Raw genomic sequence first — 20,695 nt, forward strand, 5'->3', positions numbered from 1 at the left:
TGTGTGCATTAAGTTTACCAGGCAGAGACATTGCTGGGTTAGGAGTCTGTATGCTAACAATTGGTTATTAAATTAACATCACACTATCATGTTTAATATTAGTATGAGCCCACATATTGAATGTACTGAAATAGATAATCCACAGTATGGATGAAGTGTCTGTTCTCTAAACCGTCCCACCCCTGTGCGCGCATTACCATTGTAGGTGAATCTTTCATATAGAAAATATGACGTCCACTGACACTGAGTTAGTCTCACCAATGTTTTCAAGCTGTTGCATCAGACAGACTCTCTCATTTGACTGCTTTGCCGTAACGGTGTGATGATCTCAGCTTCCAGCACCCTAATATTTATTGACAGAATGTCTTTCTCTTAAATCCTGTGGCATCTCAGCTCAGCTTGTGTCAGTTGCACAGCTGGACACAGCTGTTGACTTGCAGAGTGCAGACCTCCATCAAAGCCAACAGGGTTTTGTTTTGTTTTGTTTTTTGCTCTTGTTTTTCCAAAATTGAATTGATTTTTCTTTGGCCCATGCTACACCCCTGCATGAAGTTTGTAATCCTGCTGACAGACAAACACGCCAGTTGACACAAGTGACTAGAAGTATTCTATTATTTTAAAGGGAAATGATAGAGGAATTCATAGCATGTGAAATAGACTGTTAGATTATCAAAATGGGAATTATCATTTTGTCTTTAGCCAATGAAAAATGAAACTATATGCAGACAAGATTGTGGAGGTTGGAATTTAAAAGCCCATGAATAAAGAATTCACATTCAACTTGCACACTCATCCAGATGTTCCCATAATTCTGTGACACCAGGGGGCGTCTGCAGTGACCAGTCAATAGTCATATCCATATTCAGAGGAAGCGGGATCATCCAAAGGTGCTTATCTTCTCCTCCTCCTCCTCCTCCTCATGTTGTCATATTGTGTCTTCATCAACAACATTAAAATGTTTCATCACTCGGCCTCAGAGAACGATGCCCATAAACACTCGACAGTGGAATACACTGTGATGAAGAATATATCAAGAACAAAAAAATGCAATTTCTAGTCCTTTGTTGACAGTATTTCTTCCAGTCATAGAGTTCTCATCATGTATCGGTTACTGAGAACAATATGAACACAAATACCAGTAAATACCACTGCTATGTGATATTTCCTGACTTCATATGCTGACAAAGGAGCAAACAAGAGGTGAATGTCCAACAGATACTGCATGTCTCAGTGAGGTATTCACAGTTGAAATTCATGGAAAAATACATTTTCCCAAGATGTAATTAAGCAACATCTTCTATTATCACTGATTTCAAATCATTTCCAGGACAAAGACTGAGGATGGAGGATGCGGCCAATGATGCACAGGCTCAGTACACACTGAGTGACACTCACAACCTGGGGTTGTTAGTCATGTTGGCCTAATAGGAGAGAATGATCCAGAACATAGAATATGATGCAAATTATTAGTCATTATAAAAGACACTCATACACACACACACACACACACACACACACACACACACACACAACTGCATGGACACATACACAATCACACACATACACACACAACGTGGCTGCAAAGTCCTTCATAAAGAATATCTTGAGAGTGTCAAGAGTCGAATATTGGAGGAAATTAAAACAATTGAGGTAGAGTGTTCACGAATGTAAATTATTAAATAACACTTTAACCTTGACTGGAGTGTGCAGAAGCAATTAATCTTATATTAATTAAGCTCTTATATTAATTAAGAGTCACATAGAGCTAAATTAGGGCTCTGCGACACCCAAGGGCTAAATGATGAATCCATCATAATCACTGTGTCTCCAGCCACCCAATGATACATTGTACACACTTTTAATGATGTTAAGTGGACTCAGAGGTAGCATGTACTGTATTTATGAATATATTATTGCTATCACTGGTGTGAGACTTTTTGGAAGTTAACAAACAGAATCTAAACATAGAGGCACTCCCACTGTGAAAAGACTGAAAACTTAATGAAACCAAAGTACAGATCACTCTGAGTAAAGGGTATTATTCTCATTGCACTCAAATCTTGGGTTTTGTTAGTGTAATACTTCAGGTGTAGGATGATTCATATGAGAACCTGACTGCTGTTGAATAGTACTGAAGTGCTTTTGCTGTTCAGCCGGTCACATCTGAGATGGAAATGGAAACAATTAAGTCATGAAGAAGAATAGTAACAGACTCCATAAATTAGTCTGTATTGTGCTTGTTGGGTTTGAGACAGAACACTTAGAGGGAACCGGCTTTCTGGTTTGCATAATATCAGCATTAAGTAAATGGATTTCCATCATGTAGACAAACTATACAAAATGGTGATTTGTTATTCTGTGTAGCTCTGTGTTCTAAAATGCACTCTTGGGATGTGGCATGGTTGGTTCACAGCCCCCCCCCCCCCCCCCCCAACAACAAATGCTCAGGGTTTGAAAGATGAGCTACATCAGATATGCACCTACTAATTGCTGTGCGTATTAGCTGTGAGCTTAGCAGACTGTAGCCGACGGAGCCCAGATTCTCAGTACAAGGTGTAAAAGTAATTAATGTATTGAACTCACACATACTGCAGTACGAGAGTGCAATCCAGGGTCTCTGAAAGTTAAGAAAAACTATAGAGGCTAACTTCTTCCCAAATAACATCTACAAATTGTCGTTTGGGGAGATGAAAAACAATTGATTTATTGATGGAAGTTTGCATGTTGGGTAAATACACCTTGTCTGACATCTATACAGAGCGAAGCCATAGCCTAATTTATCATGAAGCCATCATTACTGTTGTTGGTGCAACAGGGTTATCAAATCAGTCTCTCTAATATAACGCTAACTACTGTACTGTAAAGCAACTTTTCAAAGCTTTTATACCTCTGAATACTTTGGCAACGCTCATAATTGTACAACAATAAACAGACGAGCATATATATCTGACATAAAAAATACACATTTAAAAGTCCTAAAGGCCTATAATCTAGCTAAATATGTAAATAAAGAGAGTGTGTGGATGAAAGATTGAGCCCAATACAATGTGATGTGTAAGTGGTTAGTCTGTATGCAAGTGTGAAGTATAACTAACATCAACTTAAAAATATAGTGAAGTTTCTCACACACACACACACACACACACACACACACACACACAAAAACTGGCACTGCTTTGTCTTCACACAGGGGACACAGGAAGGAAGTGATATTTGCACCACAGCACACGATGCTTTACAGTTATTAGGGCCCAAGCACAAAAGAGCCAGGGACCAAAAGTTTGCCTTGGCCAACGTATGAGCTCTCCAAAATAATTCAGTTTATCATTTTATATTTTCAAACAATCTCAGTATTTTAAATTTTAAACAATTCAAAAAAATATTATAATAATGTTCAATACTTGACTTGGATGCTGTTTTTTCAGCTGTTGGAGCTCCGACATGGTTGAATAGAGCCTTTCCCTCTCCTGAACTTCAGTTCTTGTCCCAGTACACAAGAACAACCTGCAAGCTGCTCATGCAGACGCTAGTTGGTATTCACTCCACAGCCTGTGTGGACCAGAAATCACACACTGTGTGGATCAAACCCTCTCGGGTAAAGAGGTCTCCTCTATGCTGCTTTGAATGTGTTTTCAAATTTATGATGCCCTCTAATAACAGCCTCACTGAGACTTCATAGACACTTGTGGCTTCTTTATGACACTTGCATGCAGTTCTACAGTCCCATCAATGTGCAGACACTGATATCCGGGAAACTTGTGAGTTATTAACCACTCGGACCGTTTTTTTTTTTCTTTCATACAAAGGCTCCCGGCAGGTCTGATCACAGCTCCAGAAAGGACTCTTTGACAGCCACTGAACTTAATAGTAAAGACAATAATAATAGTAATAATAATAATAATAATAATAATAATAATGATAATAATGATAATAATGATTATACAATTTTTGTTGATGGCCTCTTCAAGGCGTCCAAGGTGGCCCTAATATCATGGAGGAGGTTTGGAACCATTGCATCTTAGGTAAAGATAATTTTTTTTTCCAAATCAGCACTAGATACAGGGCTTATCAACAAGAGCAACATTTAACCAAAACGCTAGCCACTGAACTGGGATTCTGTATTTCAGTATTAATCTGTGTCTGAGAACTTTCTCTGCAGGGAGTAGAAAAACTATGACTTAAACTTTAGATTAATTCCCCAGATCAACAGAAATGAAGAGGTGCACATGCGCTTCCCAACTAGCTGCCGGTCCTCGCCTACTCATAATTTTTGTACAGCTAACTATAGACTGCACTTCCACAGATGGCAATAAACACATTGGAGCGAGGAGAGCCTGAGTAAGAGAGGAAGATGTTTCTAGAGTTAATTTAATGTTAATTTAAAACCCGAATGCAGTCCAAGCCCCAGACCCATAAACGACCAAGTTTCTTTTTCTTTTTGGAATAGCTTCTATGTCATGTGAGGCAGGGACCCCAAATCAGGGCCATGTGTAGGGTAATATTAACAGGTAATAGTCCTAGACAGAAAATATACTGTAGGACACACCTGTTTTATTGGCTTTCAGGGCCTCCTGTATTTCATATCAATATATCATATCTTATTGCAAACCATTCATTCATTGTCTCAGTATACTGCAAAATTCTTTTTTTTTCCCTTTTTAGTCAAAAGCTTTCCAAATCAGTATCAACTATTTGTTCTTGATTACAAAAATACGGGAAAGATCTCTTCTTATTGCATTTTATTGCATATTGTATTATTATATGAATGTTTTAGTGCAAAATTCAATGTTGTAATATCTTCACTTTTGGGAAGCTCAGTGATTGCTCACAATATTTTAGTTTCTTGTAGTGAAGCAGAATTTCAGACACAGCAACAGACATTTGTTGAGCCTCATGATAACACATTTGCTCCTCCATCATACTAAAAAACTGAGCGAGTGACGCATTTCACAGTACATTATACATTTCACTGAACAAACCAAAAACTGGTGGCGCTCGCTCTCGCCCATTTGCAGCTGCGCCGAACCAGAAGCGGTATGTTTGTGTTTCTCCCAAATTGAAGTGTTTGCTGATTACTGCACAGTTGAATAAAAAAAGTCAATGCACTTAAGAAACCACTGTTATCTAAACTGTTACTTTTGGACAAATTTGCTGTTGTTAGTAGTCAGTTGTTATTAGCTTCAAGTGAAATATACACAGCTTTTTCCTGGATTCTAGAGTTGGAGGAAACATTTTGACATTCATTTCTGAATGCTTGAAAATACACTTTTTGTGTGAGGTATCCCTTTGATATATAGTTGCTCTTTGAACACACGTATGCATAAACACACGTGCGGTGTACACAGGGCATATGTTTTTGTGTCAGCAACAACAGTGGAGGCACTCAACCCGGCTGAGAGGAGTGAGATTTAGATTAAAACAAGATAATTTGTCATTTTCAGACTACAGAGTGGAGAGGTGTCATGGAAATATCATTAAATCTCTGTAAGTGTGATGAATTATTGATTTGATGTGAATCTGGGAGGTGGCTTTGCATGGTTTCGTTCAACCGATTAATGGATTGTTTCTCCCCACAGCAAAACCTTCACGAGGAGGAGCTTTCAATATTGGTATATGGCCTTGGAATTGTTTCAGTATTTGGTTGATATTTATTGGTTTTACTGCAAAGGATTTATTATACTTTTAATAATAGCCCGAAAGCACAAATATTCCTGTTATTATTTTGAGTCCTGAATTAGACACAACATCATGGAAGAATTATTGTTGTAGTTGATGGTTACTGAGTCCCAGCTGAAATGTTTGTTAGAATGAAATCAACTGCAATTTCCCTTTAGACTCACCCTTTCAAGAATTATATGCCACAATTCGATTAGTTTAGTCTCTAGATAGTTCAAAGGCATGACCACATCTGTACTTTTCGAACATGATCCACTCTACAAAAACAGGCAGATGTTTGTGCCTCAGTAGTTTTATTAGGCCTTTATGTTTCATAGCTGGTACTTAATTCACCGAGCATTGATTCTTAACCACAAATTTGTCACTGTTTTATTTGGAAAATATTAAATGAGCAACAAATAAATGTTATCATCTCTTTATTTTGGTGCTTTCCATTTGATGATTGGTTAGTCAATGGAAGTTGGTTTTCAAAATAAAATGTCACTCACCCCATTGACAGGATAGGTCTTCCAGTCCAGCTCTCCCAGCACAGCCGTCGTGTCCAACAGAGTCACTAAAGAGAACAGGGTAGCAAGACAGAAAGTCATGTAAAATGGAGAGAAAATTTGTGAGACCTAGAAAAAAAATACCAGTATAAAAATAAAGACAAAGCAGTAAGGAGAGGGTGCCAGATGGATGGGACGGTAAATTTAAAATGAAGGGAACTTGAGGTGACAAAATAGAGAAAAGACGAAAAAACAGACAATACTTATCATGTTGTCAATAAGGAGCTGACAGAGCTGTTAAGCCCTTATCAGATTCACCCAACTATAAAATAACAGCTGTGGAAAGGAAACACTAACAGACCTCGCTCTTGTCTAGAAGATAATGACTCTCCTTGTCTGAGGTCAGGTGTTGTCTGTGCTGCATCATATAAAAGAATAAAGATGGGAACTTTAACATAATTAACTAAGCAAAACTAAAGTACAAAGCTTGAAAAGATACAGAATAGGAAAACCTTCTCTCAGTAAGAAGAAATGACTGTTTGGAGCAATTTCAGTTCCCCCTAATCATCATTTTTAGAGTGATAGAAACACATCATCTCATTGAGTTTTGTCAGAGTGAATCTGTGTTGTTATGTACTTGTGTTGATGAATTACCCCCCAATTAGCAATCGGTCTGCCCAGTTATTTTATAGGGCATCAACATAAATTAAATGAAGATTTAGAGGCAAATGTGATGTGTTTAAATATTTTAATGCATTTAGGGTGAGTAGTATGAATACAAAACATGTTAAACTGTTTTAGTTGTGACATAAATTATCAGAAATAGAAGTCAATGAGCAAAGGCCGCCGATACAAAATAAAAGAAACGCTTTAATAACTTCCATAATGAGGTACAAAGGTGTTTTTTTTCTATTATGAAATGAAAAGTTAAAGTGGCAATGAAAAACAAGCAGAGCAGAGACATGTAGCTATCAGCCTCAAACATCCAGCATTATTTACTCTCTAGTTTTTCACTTGAGTCACATTACCAATACGACCCGCTGGTTTCGACAACACAAACAGGAGATAATCCCCTAAAAGTGAGGCAACAAACAACACAGAACTCACCTAAAATGACACAAATAATTCTTAATGTCTGAACAAGACTGGAAGATGTGTGACAGATGAGTGAATTTTCTTTGGATTTTTTTTTTCACACTTTCTCAGTTTGGAGGATATGTTTTGTGAGCATTATAGTTTATTAATCCCACCTAACACTAGGTGTGATATCACACTCTACGCAAGTTAACAAGCTTCTTATTCATCCTCCTTCTCCCACCAAGGAAGGACTAAGACAAGGCCGAACATCACCAAGGGATGAATCCTCTGCAGGGACTGCAGAGTTCAAAGTTTAAATTAAAACTTCTTCGAACCTTTGCAAATTTCATCTTTAAGTGTAATTGAGGTAAAAGGTTTTTTTTTTTGTTTTTAGAAAAGTTAAATAATTGTGATTATTGTTTTGAAGTCATACTGCCCAGCTCTAGATGGGGTCCTAAATTTAGTCTGACTTATCTCTCAGCAAGTCACTGCAATAAACTATGAGTTAATAATCTAATCCGACAATCTAAAAACTAGTGTGGTCTCTGCAGTAGTGTTTGATTGTACTCCAGTGTGTTTAACAACCTTGTTACTGTGTGCGACCATGTTGTGCAAGTTATGCAAGTGTACTCATCTCAAGCTGTCCCTCTCTGGTCACGGCTCTGGCATAAGAGAACTATTATCTGGCTCTTGCAAACCCCCCTGAGCCAGTTTGATATGATGAATGTGCAATTTCCTTTGTCTCTACACAGCCAGTTAATTACAATCTCTATCAATAAAGTATGTCCCACTTCAGCAGTTGACATTATAGACCAGAGAGTTACATCCTCAGACGACCTGCCACTTCGGCCTACGGCTGGCGTTGCCAAATCTGGACTAGTTCAATGAGGTTGTTACCTGTTTTGAGAATTAGTTAGATAAACAGAGAATTGGTGAAACTACTGGAACAACTTGAGTATTGAGTATTGAGTACAGACTTCATTTGGCCTTAATCCCCTGCTGGCAATTAAAGGTGTAATTAGGAAAAAGAGGACAAAGAGTGAGAAAGCCAGTTTAGACAATGCTGTATTTGGCAAAATTTGAAAAAATGTGTTTCATAATCATGAATAATGCACCGTACCACATTTGACAACTCTGAGCTCTGTGCAGACGCCCAAACATACGAACAGACAGTAATGTAGTCATAAAGTAATTAAATTCCAGCAAATATCTTTGGAGTCAGGAAATAATAGATGACCCACAGCCACCATATTGAATTAGATACACAGGTTTTCCTCACTAAGAGCAAACACACACACACACACACACACACACACACACACACACACACACACACACACACACACACACACACACACACACACACACACACACACACACACACACAGTGGCACAACTGCAATGAGTATTTATCAAGAGGACGAATCTTATTACCCTTGTCCAGGAATCAACTGCGTCTGGAAGCACCATAAGTTTTCATTATAACCTGAATATTGTCATGTTTTGTAAAATAGTGATGGCACAAATCATCCACAGTATATGGCAGTAAATGTGGAATTGTCACAAATTCTTGTGTGATATGCTGATAAACTGAAACTAATATTGCAATACTGAGGTTTCTATTATACAGTGAGGATCGAATTAATCTTTGCCAGCTCAGACGTGATATACAGCATGTAACTGTCTGGTTAAAAATAGATTGAATGCGGTTACAATATCCAAAGAAATAATCATGATGTGACAGCTCTGTGGATGACAACTCACTTCGAAAAGTGTGCATGCCTTGCGTATGATGTCACCGTGTAATAAGATTGCTTTGTGTAAAAAAGCAACAATCAGTGGCTACAGAAATTATTCCAAACTGAACAAAATAAATTGGTTTAACACACACACTGCATGATGTATAATTTCCACTTCTGACTCAGTTGTATTACTTGGGTACAGCTGTGTCCTTCTGTGACTTGTTGCTGTGTGAATTTACAAGGTTAAACTACGGGTCTTAGTTAAAAAATTACTGTAAAAAAGATATTTAAGAGGCTCCAGCCCCCCCACGACCCTTAATGTAGGAATAAGTGGAAGACAATGGATGGATGGATGGAAGATATTTAAACATGGAAGTACTTTACAACGCATCCAATTATGTGTTCATTTAGAAGCCTTATGTATGAGCTCTACACTTTGGATCCTAACACTATCACATGAACAAACTTCAACAAGTCTCAATCAAATCATGAAGTAGATTTGTTTGAGGTGATTGTGCAGTCTCTCCAGCATCACTGGCAGGATGACACCATGAACAGGCCATGGTGTTCACGAGAAACTTGGAGACGAGCGGTACAGTGCTACATGCACCTGCTCCACCTCAAACAATATGCCAATAAGTCACCCAAAAACAAAAACACGAAAATATGGCCAGGGAGCGATAAATTCTCTTATCTGTTCTTTTCTGAGATGTATCACACAGGAGCTTCAGAAGCTGAAACGATAACCACCAACAACTCCAGTTCTAGGGGCACAGGGACATATTTCAGGCCCAGTGTAGCAAGAGACAAGACACTGAATCACAACAGCAGCTGTGCATATTTCAAGATCTGACTCAGGACATTCTGGAGCAGCTAAAACTACCTGAAGTACAAAGACAGCATGCGAGACCAAGGGCATCTGGTATGGACTTCAGTCGAGAAAAAGGTTTGTAAGCCGAAACACTGAGCTGAAGAAAAAGTTTGGGTTTTTCTTCAGCTCTAGCAACAGAAACACCATGAATACCCTGTCAGTTAAATGCACAAAACTTGGTTACCTTGACACAGGCAGTGACACAGATTCAAAGCACCTTTCGCAGTCACACTACAACATAACAGGTTACTCCATTACAATACAAATGTAGCCTATTCTAATGAAAGGAACGCTGTAATGATTTGGATTCAAATACCAAAATCTCAAATATTGTTTGTAAAAAGTATAAATTTTCCAGTTGAAAATTTGACCAGAAATTCTGAGGGAGGGAGGAGGGAAAGGAGGTATTGCAAATTTCAAGTTCTAGGGAAGAGATGATGTAACGTAAGGAAATACATATGATTGTTGTCACCCTGGTTAACCTGTGTGGACCGCTAAACGATCCTTTTTTTGTTTGTTTTTAGTCTGTTTGTTTTTAAAGAAAGGATAGGCCTAACTGAACCTTATCTAAGATATTATATATTTATTCATTTATGCATTCATTTATTCATGTACTTATTTATTCATTATTTATTATCAATAGACCTAAATCTAAAAGTCAACGCAGGAACGTACAGCTATCATTCTGACAATCTGCGACTGACTGATGCTCCATTTGGGGTCACAGCTCTCTAAAAACAGCACCAGGGATGACATCATCATCCTGATTAACATTAGTCACCAGAGGAGATATCCTCAAATAAAGAGAAGATGAAACAGAATTGAAAACTTGATAACTGAATAGATTTTATTTTAATCTAAATTATGCCCTCAGTTGCGCCACAAAGACAATCATCACACTCAAATATGAATGTAATCCCTTCAACCATGCTACTTGAATTTCGAATCAGTGGCCAGCCTCTGAAATCAGAGTTCCATTACTCAGGAAGGTGCCGACATGTCTGGCTAATCATAGGACATGATCTGAAAAAGGCAACATTTGAAAGTAAATAAAAACTTTGCAGAGTTTCATAATGATATCTTTAAGTCAAAAATAGTTTGACATCAGCGTATGAAGCCAACTGAGCATTAATCCACCTGATCTAATCATAGATGCCAGAAATTTACTGGAAGGCAAAATTACTTTATAACCAGCTGCCTAATAATAGGAGTGCAGTATCTGATGGTTTCAGTGCAGAATTCTACAAAGCACTCCTGGTGATACTCTCAATACGCTCTGCATCATTTCTCTCTCAAAGTTCCTTCCAACACTTACATGTATTGTTGATGTGCTTTAATGCCTGAACCAGAGCAGGATGAAGTGGATTTCTACTGGCAAGTAAACTCACTTTTAAATAACACCTTTTACCTCAGAAGTACTCAAAGCACTTCACATTGTTGACTCATTCAGCCATTCACACAAACACACACTCACACATAAATGGTGGAGGCTGGCAAACTGCTCATCAGGAGCACTTAGGCAGTAGTAGCAGTATCTTGCTCAAGGACACTTCAACACAATCACAGGGGAAGTGAGGACCTGAGTTTGATTCGGGTTGCTACTGTACCTCGGAGCCATGCCTCCCCAGTAGTTTCTTCTTTCATTTAACAGAAAAAAAGGGACATCATTACTTAAAACAAAATGACTAATGAAACATGTAGAAGATATACAATTTAAAAATTTTGAAACATAGAGGTGCACAGCACAAATGCACTGGCTTAAACCGAGTGGAAAAATGTGCCTGCAACACATAAAAGTTTGGTTTTGAGTAGTTTTATAAAACTGATTTATACTTTGAATGGAAAGCCAGAAAAATGTTAATTAGGCTCAAAACTTTTCTGCCTTGACATCAGTGAGAGCATTGTGTAATGTTGCTTCGTTCACACACACACACACACACACACACACACACACACACACACACACACACACACACACAATGATAAAATCTTTATATGAAGACAAATCAGGAACATCAATCCCAACTCCATCACACCTTATGGTGACTGAGTTCATCATCTGGGTTGACAATGAACTGGAACCAACGTGAATCGGGTTTTCCAGTATCTGGAAAATCATCACGAAAGAAAAAGCAAGCACTGTTTGCGAAATTATAGTCAGCAATTCCTCGAAATAAGGTGGGGCTAGTCAATTACAATTGCCAAAAACACTTTCAAAAACATTGAACTTTAGAAGGTACTATGAGGGAATCAATCTTCACAAGATAACCAGAGAGAAGAAGACATAGATGAGACCCAGGGGTGGATTTAGTGTGAACAGGCCTCATGCAAAGACATTCCTAAGTGTGATGTATTTCTGGGGGCTTTATATACAGCAGGTAAAATAAGTGTTGAACACATCCCCATTTTTCTCATTAAATATATTTCTAAAGGTGCTACAGACGTGACATTTTCACCAAATGTCGGCAACAACTCATGCAACCCACACATGCAAAGAAATAAAACCTTATATGTTCTTGAATTAAGTTTTAAGTTTAAGTTCTAAGTAATATGTTAAAAAATGGAATGACACAGGGGAAAAAGTACTGAACACATGAAGAAATGGAGGTGCAAAAAGGCAACCAAAAAGACCTTCACAAGGCAAGGCAAGGCAAGGCAAACTTATTTGTACAGCACCATTCATACACAGGGCAATTCATAGTGCTTTACAGAGGTAAAGAGAGAAAAGAAAGTTAAAAACAGTTTAAAATTGATTAAGTGAATTAAAATATTCAAAAGTCATTTAAAATCAATAAAACAGTTTAAGATCAATTTGACAGCAGACAAATCAATATTAAATCAATCCATGAATCCCAAATCAATACTATAAGAAGGCTGCAGTAAACAGCAGTGTTTTCAGCCCTGATTTAAATGAGCTGACAGTTTGTGCCCCCCTCAGAGGTTCAGGGAGTTTGTTCCACAGGTGTGGACCACAGAAGCTGAAAGCAGCTTCACCCTGCTTGGTTCTGACCCCGGGGACGCTGAGTAGACCCGTCCCTGATGACCTGAGGGGTCTGGATGCTTCATACCCAGCCAGCAGCTCTGACATGTATTGAGGCCCAAGCCCGTTCAGTGACTTATAGACCAGTAACAGGATTTTGAACTCAGTCCTTTGACACACAGGGAGCCAGTGCAGTGATTTAAGGACAGGTGTAATGTGGTCCATGGTTCTTACTGCTGGTCAGGACTCTGGCAGCAGCATTTTGGTTGAGCTGCAGGTGCTTGATTGATTTTTTACTGAGACCAGTAAAGACACCATTACAATAATCTAGCCTACTAAGAATAAATGCAGGGACGAGTTTTTCCATATCTTGTTTAGACAGAAATCCTTTGATTCGTGCAATGTTTACATTGGTTACACAACCTTATTGTTGCAAAACATACCAATGGCATTGGCTACAGAAGGATTTCTAAACCTCTGAATGTTCCAGTGAGCACTGTTGGGATCATAATCCGGAAGTGGAAACATCATTTCACCATAAACCACACAAGATTTCTGAAAGAGGACTTAAAGAATTATGAGCAGAGTTGTCCAAGAGCCAAGGAGCACTTGTGGAGAGCTTCAGAAAGACCTGGAATTAGCAGGTTCGGTTGTTTCAGAGAAAACAAGAAGTACAGCACTCAACAGCCATGGTCCACACAAGGTTCCAGCGCTGAAGAAAAAGATTGTTGAAGCTCATTTAAAGTTTGCTGCACAGCATTTAGACAAGGCTGTGAGATACAGGGAGAATATCGTCTGGTCAGATGAGCCCAACAACTTTGGATGCTGTAATACACAACATGTTTAGAGGTCAAATGGAACCGCACATCACCCCCAAAACACCACACCAACGGTGAAGCTTGGAGGTGGGAACTCGTGGTGTGGGGCTGTTTTTCAGCATACTGCATACTTGATGTAATCGAAGGAGGGATGAATGGAGAAATGAACCGAGACTTTCTTGATAAAAATCTGCTGCCACCTACCGGGATGATGGAGATGAAACGAGGGTGGACATTTTAGCAAGACAACGATCCCAAACACACAACCAAGAACACTCTCACTTGGTTTCAGGGAAAGGAATTAAAGCTGCTAGAACGGCCCAGCCAGTCACCTGACGTGAATCCAGTAGAAATGTATGGAAAGAACTAAAGCTCAGAGAAGAGGCCCACGGAACCTTCAAGATTTGAAGACAGTTTGTGTGGACGAATGGGCCAAAATCAGCCCCGAGCAATGCATGCAACTAGTTTCTCCAAACGGAGGCACGTTGATGCTCTTATTACCAACAAAGGCTTTTTACAAAGTATTAAATAAATTCAAGTGAGTTTGTTCAATACTTGTGTCGTTCCATTATTACACATAACTTGATTTATGGGTGATGGGTTACTGACATCTGGTGAAAATTTCCTGTCAATAGCACCTTCAGAAATATATTTACTGAGAAAAATGGTGACATGTCCAATACTAATTTTACCTACTGTATGTTGGACCAAAACTCTGTGAGGTGAGCAGGGGATGCACCCAGGAGCACCCAGTCATAACCCTCTCCACTTGAGAGGCCGCAAGCAGCTGTGGGTTCGTTGATCTGACACCTTTTTAATGTACCCTACAGGTCTTTGGAGAATCTCTTTAGCAGCAGCCATATGGCTAGCAGGATGATGTGTGTGTGTGTGTGTGTGGGGGGGGGGGGGGGCGCACTGGAGTGGAGGCCACAGGAAACATTGCAAACTCAGAGCACCACTTCCCTCGTCATTAAGATCTTCCTCCAACATGCCTGGGAACTAGCAGGAGAAGAAGAAGTCCACGTCTGCAAGAGATCATCCATCCAGAGTTGCCAGCGTACCTGCGATCACCGCTGCTCCAAAGCACCATCAAAGTATCCAACCAACACTGAAGCTCCTCCATAGCACAGAACTAGGAAGTGGCCTGTGGTGCTCACGCTAGTCTGGCGGAGCAAAGAAACCACCCTCACAGCAGGGATGAAGACTTCTTCATCCTCTTCTCTTGATTTGACTCTTAAACAGTGAAGACAAACTGGGAGCAGAGCTCAGGTCATGTAGTTGTTCTAAGTGGACCTGAGTGCTGCCTGCACAGGGCACAAGGGCATGAAATAAATTCTTCACGACTGTGCGTGTGTACAAAGATGAATCCAGAAGCGACAGCTCTTAGAGTCAAGAGCCTCTATGAAAATAGAATAGGGTTTCATCTACTTGCAGTGGTGTGTATTGTAGATTACCAACACCAAGTCCCAGCCTTTACTGAACCTGTATTTGCAGTTAAAGACTGTTTACTTCTGTGGGTGAAGACAACCTGAGCTTGAGCAAAAAAAGATTTTCCTAAATATCCTCCCCAATAAGAGGCTCGTGAACACTAAAAAAGCTAGACATTCAGTCAGAATCCTCAATTATATAAGTATTTGGCTGAGAGATTCAAGTAGACAAGCTCTTGGCTGAGATCCTCCAGAGAGACAGGCATTTCTATAAAGCGCCTTTTTTCCCTTCTTTTTTTTTTTTTTTTTCAGTTTTCAGGATGTGGCTTTGAAAGCCACTGAGAGAGAGAAAGAATCCTTATTTGATTTTTGAGACGATAGTAAACGTTGACAGCAGCATCTAAATTACAGGATCATGACAGAGTAGATGCTTCATCCTTACATTTAAAGAGGAAGACCGAAGAATCTTCCTAAATGCATTGCTTTGTTGACATGACATTGAATTTCTGATAGCCATCAAGATTTATCAATGACAATTTTGCAAGATATCAGAATTTTAAGCATCTATTCAGGGAAATGTATAATCATTTGTGCCATTGGGTCTACTAAATTATGTTCACACTAGCGTCAAACAATGGCCGATGTTGCCTAAAACTCTGTTATATGAAGACTGCATCTCAATTATCTCACTTTCTCCTTGGAGGAAATACATTGTTCAACATTCATTATAAGACTCAATGAGCTAAATTGCACCTGGCCAACATATATTAGCTTGTTTTCAGTACATTTTAAACTCCTCACGTTGTTGCTTTATCAAGTTTCCCCCTTGTGCCTTTCCTCCCTTTCAAGCCTGTCACCACCACAGGCAGACAGACATCCTGTGGGGAAAACTGAGCACACTCACACAGAGAGACAAACACACACACACACACACACACACACACACACACACACACACACACACACACACACACACACACACACACACAAATAAAGTGAAGGAGACGTTGACATTTGGTTAGTGAGGGGCCTTCTGTAGTCTTTTCAGTTCACCCGAAAACATTAAACATTCAGTGAGGAATATTAAACTGATCTCTGTAAATGTGCAAAGTGGAGGATGTCAAGAACAGATTATATTATAGGCAGCAGTATGAGTTATGAGTACAACTGAGAGCAGATATCATTATTATGCACTGCATTTCATCATACACATGCAATGGCATACACACACACACACACACACACACACACACACACACACACACACACACGTACTGTTCACTTGCCTGGGAATACATCTTCAAAAACAACAATTGTTTAGCATCAACCCGTCAACTGATGTTATAAAAATCAAATGTTCTTGTGTCAGTTTAAGAGCAGGAGTATTAGAACAAGGTATCAAACCCGGTAAAAGCAAGTTAAAAGGGGGGCCATGAAGGATGCTTGATTACATTCGTCCACAGCAACAACAGGGCAGCTGTGAAAAAGCAGCCGCCCTAAGGGGAGCCCCGTGCCGCCCTGACATCGGGTGATCCCAAGATACGCCTCTGTCAGGGCTTCTCATGAGAATTAGGGGGCCATGATGTATAAAAACGCCACAGATACAGAATGAGAGAAAGAAGTCCAGAGCATCACCGCAGCTGACAAGCTAATCAGATGCTGGGATTCACTGTAACACTCAGCTGTGGCACTCAGCACCCACTGTCAGAGCGTCTTCCATTATTTTGCTGAGGTAGCTGCCGATCCGGCTGGCAGCAGTGCACGTATTCACACCAGTCTTAATTACATGGGATAATGTGTGTTTTCTTATTGGGTGTGATATTCTCAACAAAATTGAAGTACACTGAGATATTGAAGTTAAAAAGTTACTGAGCGTCATTGCCATGTTCAGATGGGTAGCATCAGGGATCCTGTCAGCGTTCAACCAACACGTCAACATTTTACCGGCAATTTTGTCTGTGAATGAAAGTATGAGGTCATTAGTGAGAAAAACACTATGTTGCAAGAGTAATTAGATTGCCAGGGTAATTCATTATCACTAAAGTGAATTAAAGTATTAAAGTATTTTAACTTCACATATCATCTCAAGGTTCAATCAACACTTTGATGTATTTTTACAATCTATACCTACATTCTGTCCTTCTGTGTGTGTGTGTGTGTGTGTGTGTGTGTGTGAGTGTGAGTGTGTGTGTGTGAGTGTGTGTGTGTGTGTGTGAGTGTCCTGATGATAGCAGAAGATGTCTTGTTTGCCTTTTATTTATGCCTTTAGTTGTTTTATAAGACTTCAAAATGGTCCCATCTGCTGCAGCCGTCTTTGTTTTAGTCCGTATGAAGATGAAGATGCAGTGACGCCCTTTATACTCACCTTGGTTTGTGGTTCCCTGGTCCGACAGGATATTTCTAAGCAGGAACAAAAACACACAGTATTTCCCACTGGAGCACATCGTTGAGTCAGACACAAGTACGCTCTCAACTAAAGCGCAGCACAGACTCCGGAATAAATCCCCCCAAAATAGAGCGGTTTCATGAAAGAGGCTGCAGCATCCACACTCGGAAGGTCACTGTCGGATCCACAGGAGTTATTTTATTTGGGGTTTTTTTTTTCAGTCAAGCATTCCAATTACCTCCAAGTGGAGAGGGGCAGACAGACGATTCAAGCGACCTGCCATGGCGCGCAGAAACCCGACGGCTTGAGCCCGAGCAAGTTAAAAGAATGTTTAAGAAATCGCGGACTAGTTAGAAAGCTGAAAACATTGTCGGGTCGACGTGGACAGGTGCCACTAAGTGTCCAAGAGAAAACTTCTCCGAATTGGTCTGTCAGGTGAAGTCAGTCTGTATGTTGTTTAATGTGTTTATCCCAGAAAAGAAAAAGGAAAATCCCGGACTTCCTGCCTCACTTACATCCAACGCATCTCTGAATGCGTGTCTGTATCACTGCACCGCTCTCTCTCTCTCTCTCTCTCTCTCTCTCTCTCTCTCTCTCTCTCTCTCTCTCTGGCGCTGTTCCCATACCACAGCCACACAACGAAAAGCAAACTACAAGTACTTGTTCATTTGTTCATTGTTACACTTCTACCTCATTTCTCATTTTACACCATGTTATAACAGGCAAGTCAGACAGAATCTGTTGTGTATCGATTCCCGGAGCGCACCGGAGGGGAGGACGGAAATATGAAGCCATTATTAGACTACTGTACAGCCTTTTTGCTATGGTGTAGGTTATACCTGCATTGGATTATGTGGTTTTAGGAATAATAATGTGTCTGGGCAGTTTCTATTTATGGCAGCAGCGGAGGAAGGCGACCAGACAAGCAGATGGTGTGGGTTTGAAAAAGATAGAGTATAAGTTGATACAGAGCACGCTGGGTTGATGGTGCAAGAGCACACATTGTGAGTGTAAGTCACAAGCATAGTACACTCATATTGTTTGATAGGTAACTGAACAGGGACTCATTAACATATATTCAGTTCTTGTCAGCTTTTGTTATTTTCTGAATTGTTTGCATTTTGTTTTGAACGGTCCACAAAAAAAGCTCTTCCGCACCAGAAATGATGCACACGAGTCTTTCAACGGTGTGAAGTAAAATGTCAAATTTCTACACGTTTCATCTTTAGGTACAGTAGGGGTTAAAAAAGGTATCACCAGAAAGCTCTAAAGGATTAACATTTTAATCCTCTAATGTGCTTGTATATATTTGTGCCTGCCTAAATACAGTATTTTTCCATTTAAATGTCAGATTGTCGTATTTTACTAGAAATGAACCCACAGGAAGCTGTCGCTGGGTAATTGAGCATTATCAACAGCAGGTTCTCACTTCAAACGCTGCTGTTCTGATTAATGGCCTGCGAGCTTTACTCCTCATGCTGCTAACACAGGCCCACTGGGACTACTTTGACCCCCTCAGCTACTAGTGTATCAGCTCAGCTGTTGGAGGATAAAAGTGTAATGATGGCACTGACAGGTCACTCACTGTCGGTTAGGGTGACAGCAGAAGTAAATGCTGGCAGCGATGACAATGGCATTGAAGGATTTAGTCAGGGCGTACAGTTCAACTGCATGCTGACAAGCAACATCTACTGTATGTTATGGTTCAGAAAACAGCCAGGATGTGTCACCACCGCACGGTTGTTTATATCCTCTACCTTCTCCATCTGTCCACGGATGCCTCCGGACATTCCTGATCCCTCGGTCCCTGTCAGTGTGACAGTATTAATACTGGTCCCCTTCACTTTGCCCCTGGCCAGTTTGTTACTTTGAGATGTTGCCTTCCCGCCACCTGACTCTGTTCCTGAGTTCTGTTCTTCCCTGTTTCTTTAGACCAGTTAGCTTGGACCTACATACCTGCCCTTTGGTTCAAACTTATTTGTCTGGCTATGAATAGCTCAAATTTTGATGTCCCAAAATTCCAAGCTTGTTCCTTTCCCATTTATCTCTATAAAAAGATTCTCTATATATTCTGCATATTCTGCATGAAACCAATCCGTGGGCAAGGGAGAAAATGTCAGACACAGAAGCTTCTGGTTTTTGTTTTCTGTTTTCGGAGCTTTGACCTATCACGTCAGTGTGGGTCTTGGTTGCGTTCATATAAACAGTCCGTGTGTGAAACGGAGGCAGGACGCATTGGCCGAAATGCGTTTGCTAAGATGGCTGAAGTGGGAAGATTTAATGAAGATTTTTTAGTACTTTTAAATTATCAACTGAGCGTAAACTGGCTGCTTTAGACACAGTCCATTAGTATTTTTCATCTTTCAACACCATTCAAACTTCACAAGTTGCTGAACTGACTGTAAACAATGAGCAGTGGCCAAAACAAAGACATCTGGGACCAGATATCTGGTGGCCACACGAGAAACCCCTTAACTGGCCCTCTTACCCAGAGGTTAGGTTGTCAGACATAGCCAATGAGCTCAGAGATTACTTTCATTTGGATGAAACATGGATTATGTGTAACACTTGATCCACGTGCAACTCAGTATTTCAGCACCAGGGACAGAGACATGGGACTCCACTAACTTCTCTGTTGCTCTAAATTTAGAGCAGAAAATTTCTAAAACCTTGTACATATAAATAGCACAACATAATCAGTAAACGTCTCATGTCTTCATTCATTCAAACTTTCGGAATTTCAAGACATTTTGGTTTCAGGTAACAGCAGGAATCATGCAGTCCCTGTCATTAGTAATACTACCATCTTCTGTTCATTGGCTGCTGTGATTGACAGAAACAATATATATTGATTAAGTAATTCAAAAAAGATTTTGAATGACAATATCAGAATCAGTGGGTTTGATCTGATGTTAATAATGTGCAATAAAAGACCATGAACCATCCATCCATCCATCCATCCATCCATTTTCTACAGCTTATCCTGTTAAGGGTCACGGGGGGGGGCTGGATCCTATCCCAGCGACTTTCAGGTGAGAGGCGGGGTTCACCCTGGACAGGTCACCAGTCCATCACAGGACCAACACATAGAGACAGACAACCATTCACACTCACAGTCACACCTACAATCAATTTAGAGTATCAATCAGCCTCGTCCTCTCTTGATGTCTTTGGACTGTGGGAGGAAGCTGGAGTACCAGAGAGAACCCACACAGGGAGAACATGGAGACTCA

The 20,695-nt window shown here is 40.0% G+C and overlaps 1 protein-coding gene across 1 annotated transcript in view; it reads right to left on the reverse strand.

Annotated features, from left to right (window-relative positions):
• Nucleotides 1-17,978, reverse strand: part of LOC147269240 (ephrin type-A receptor 6-like) — a 55,566-nt gene extending 37,588 nt beyond the window's left edge. The window contains exons 1-2 of the mRNA XM_086181386.1: nt 17,442-17,978; nt 6,165-6,229 (exon numbers count right to left, since the gene is read on the reverse strand). Of these exons, the coding sequence (XP_086037512.1) occupies nt 6,165-6,229; nt 17,442-17,520 (144 nt within the window). The 5' untranslated portion in view covers nt 17,521-17,978. The remainder of the gene's footprint in view (nt 1-6,164; nt 6,230-17,441) is intronic.
• Nucleotides 17,979-20,695: the final 2,717 nt, after the last annotated feature.

Source organism: Aulostomus chinensis, chromosome 2, assembly GCF_037954235.1.
Source record: "Aulostomus chinensis isolate RoL2024-O1b breed Wild chromosome 2, RoL_Achi_v1.0, whole genome shotgun sequence".
NCBI lineage: Eukaryota > Metazoa > Chordata > Actinopteri > Syngnathiformes > Aulostomidae > Aulostomus > Aulostomus chinensis.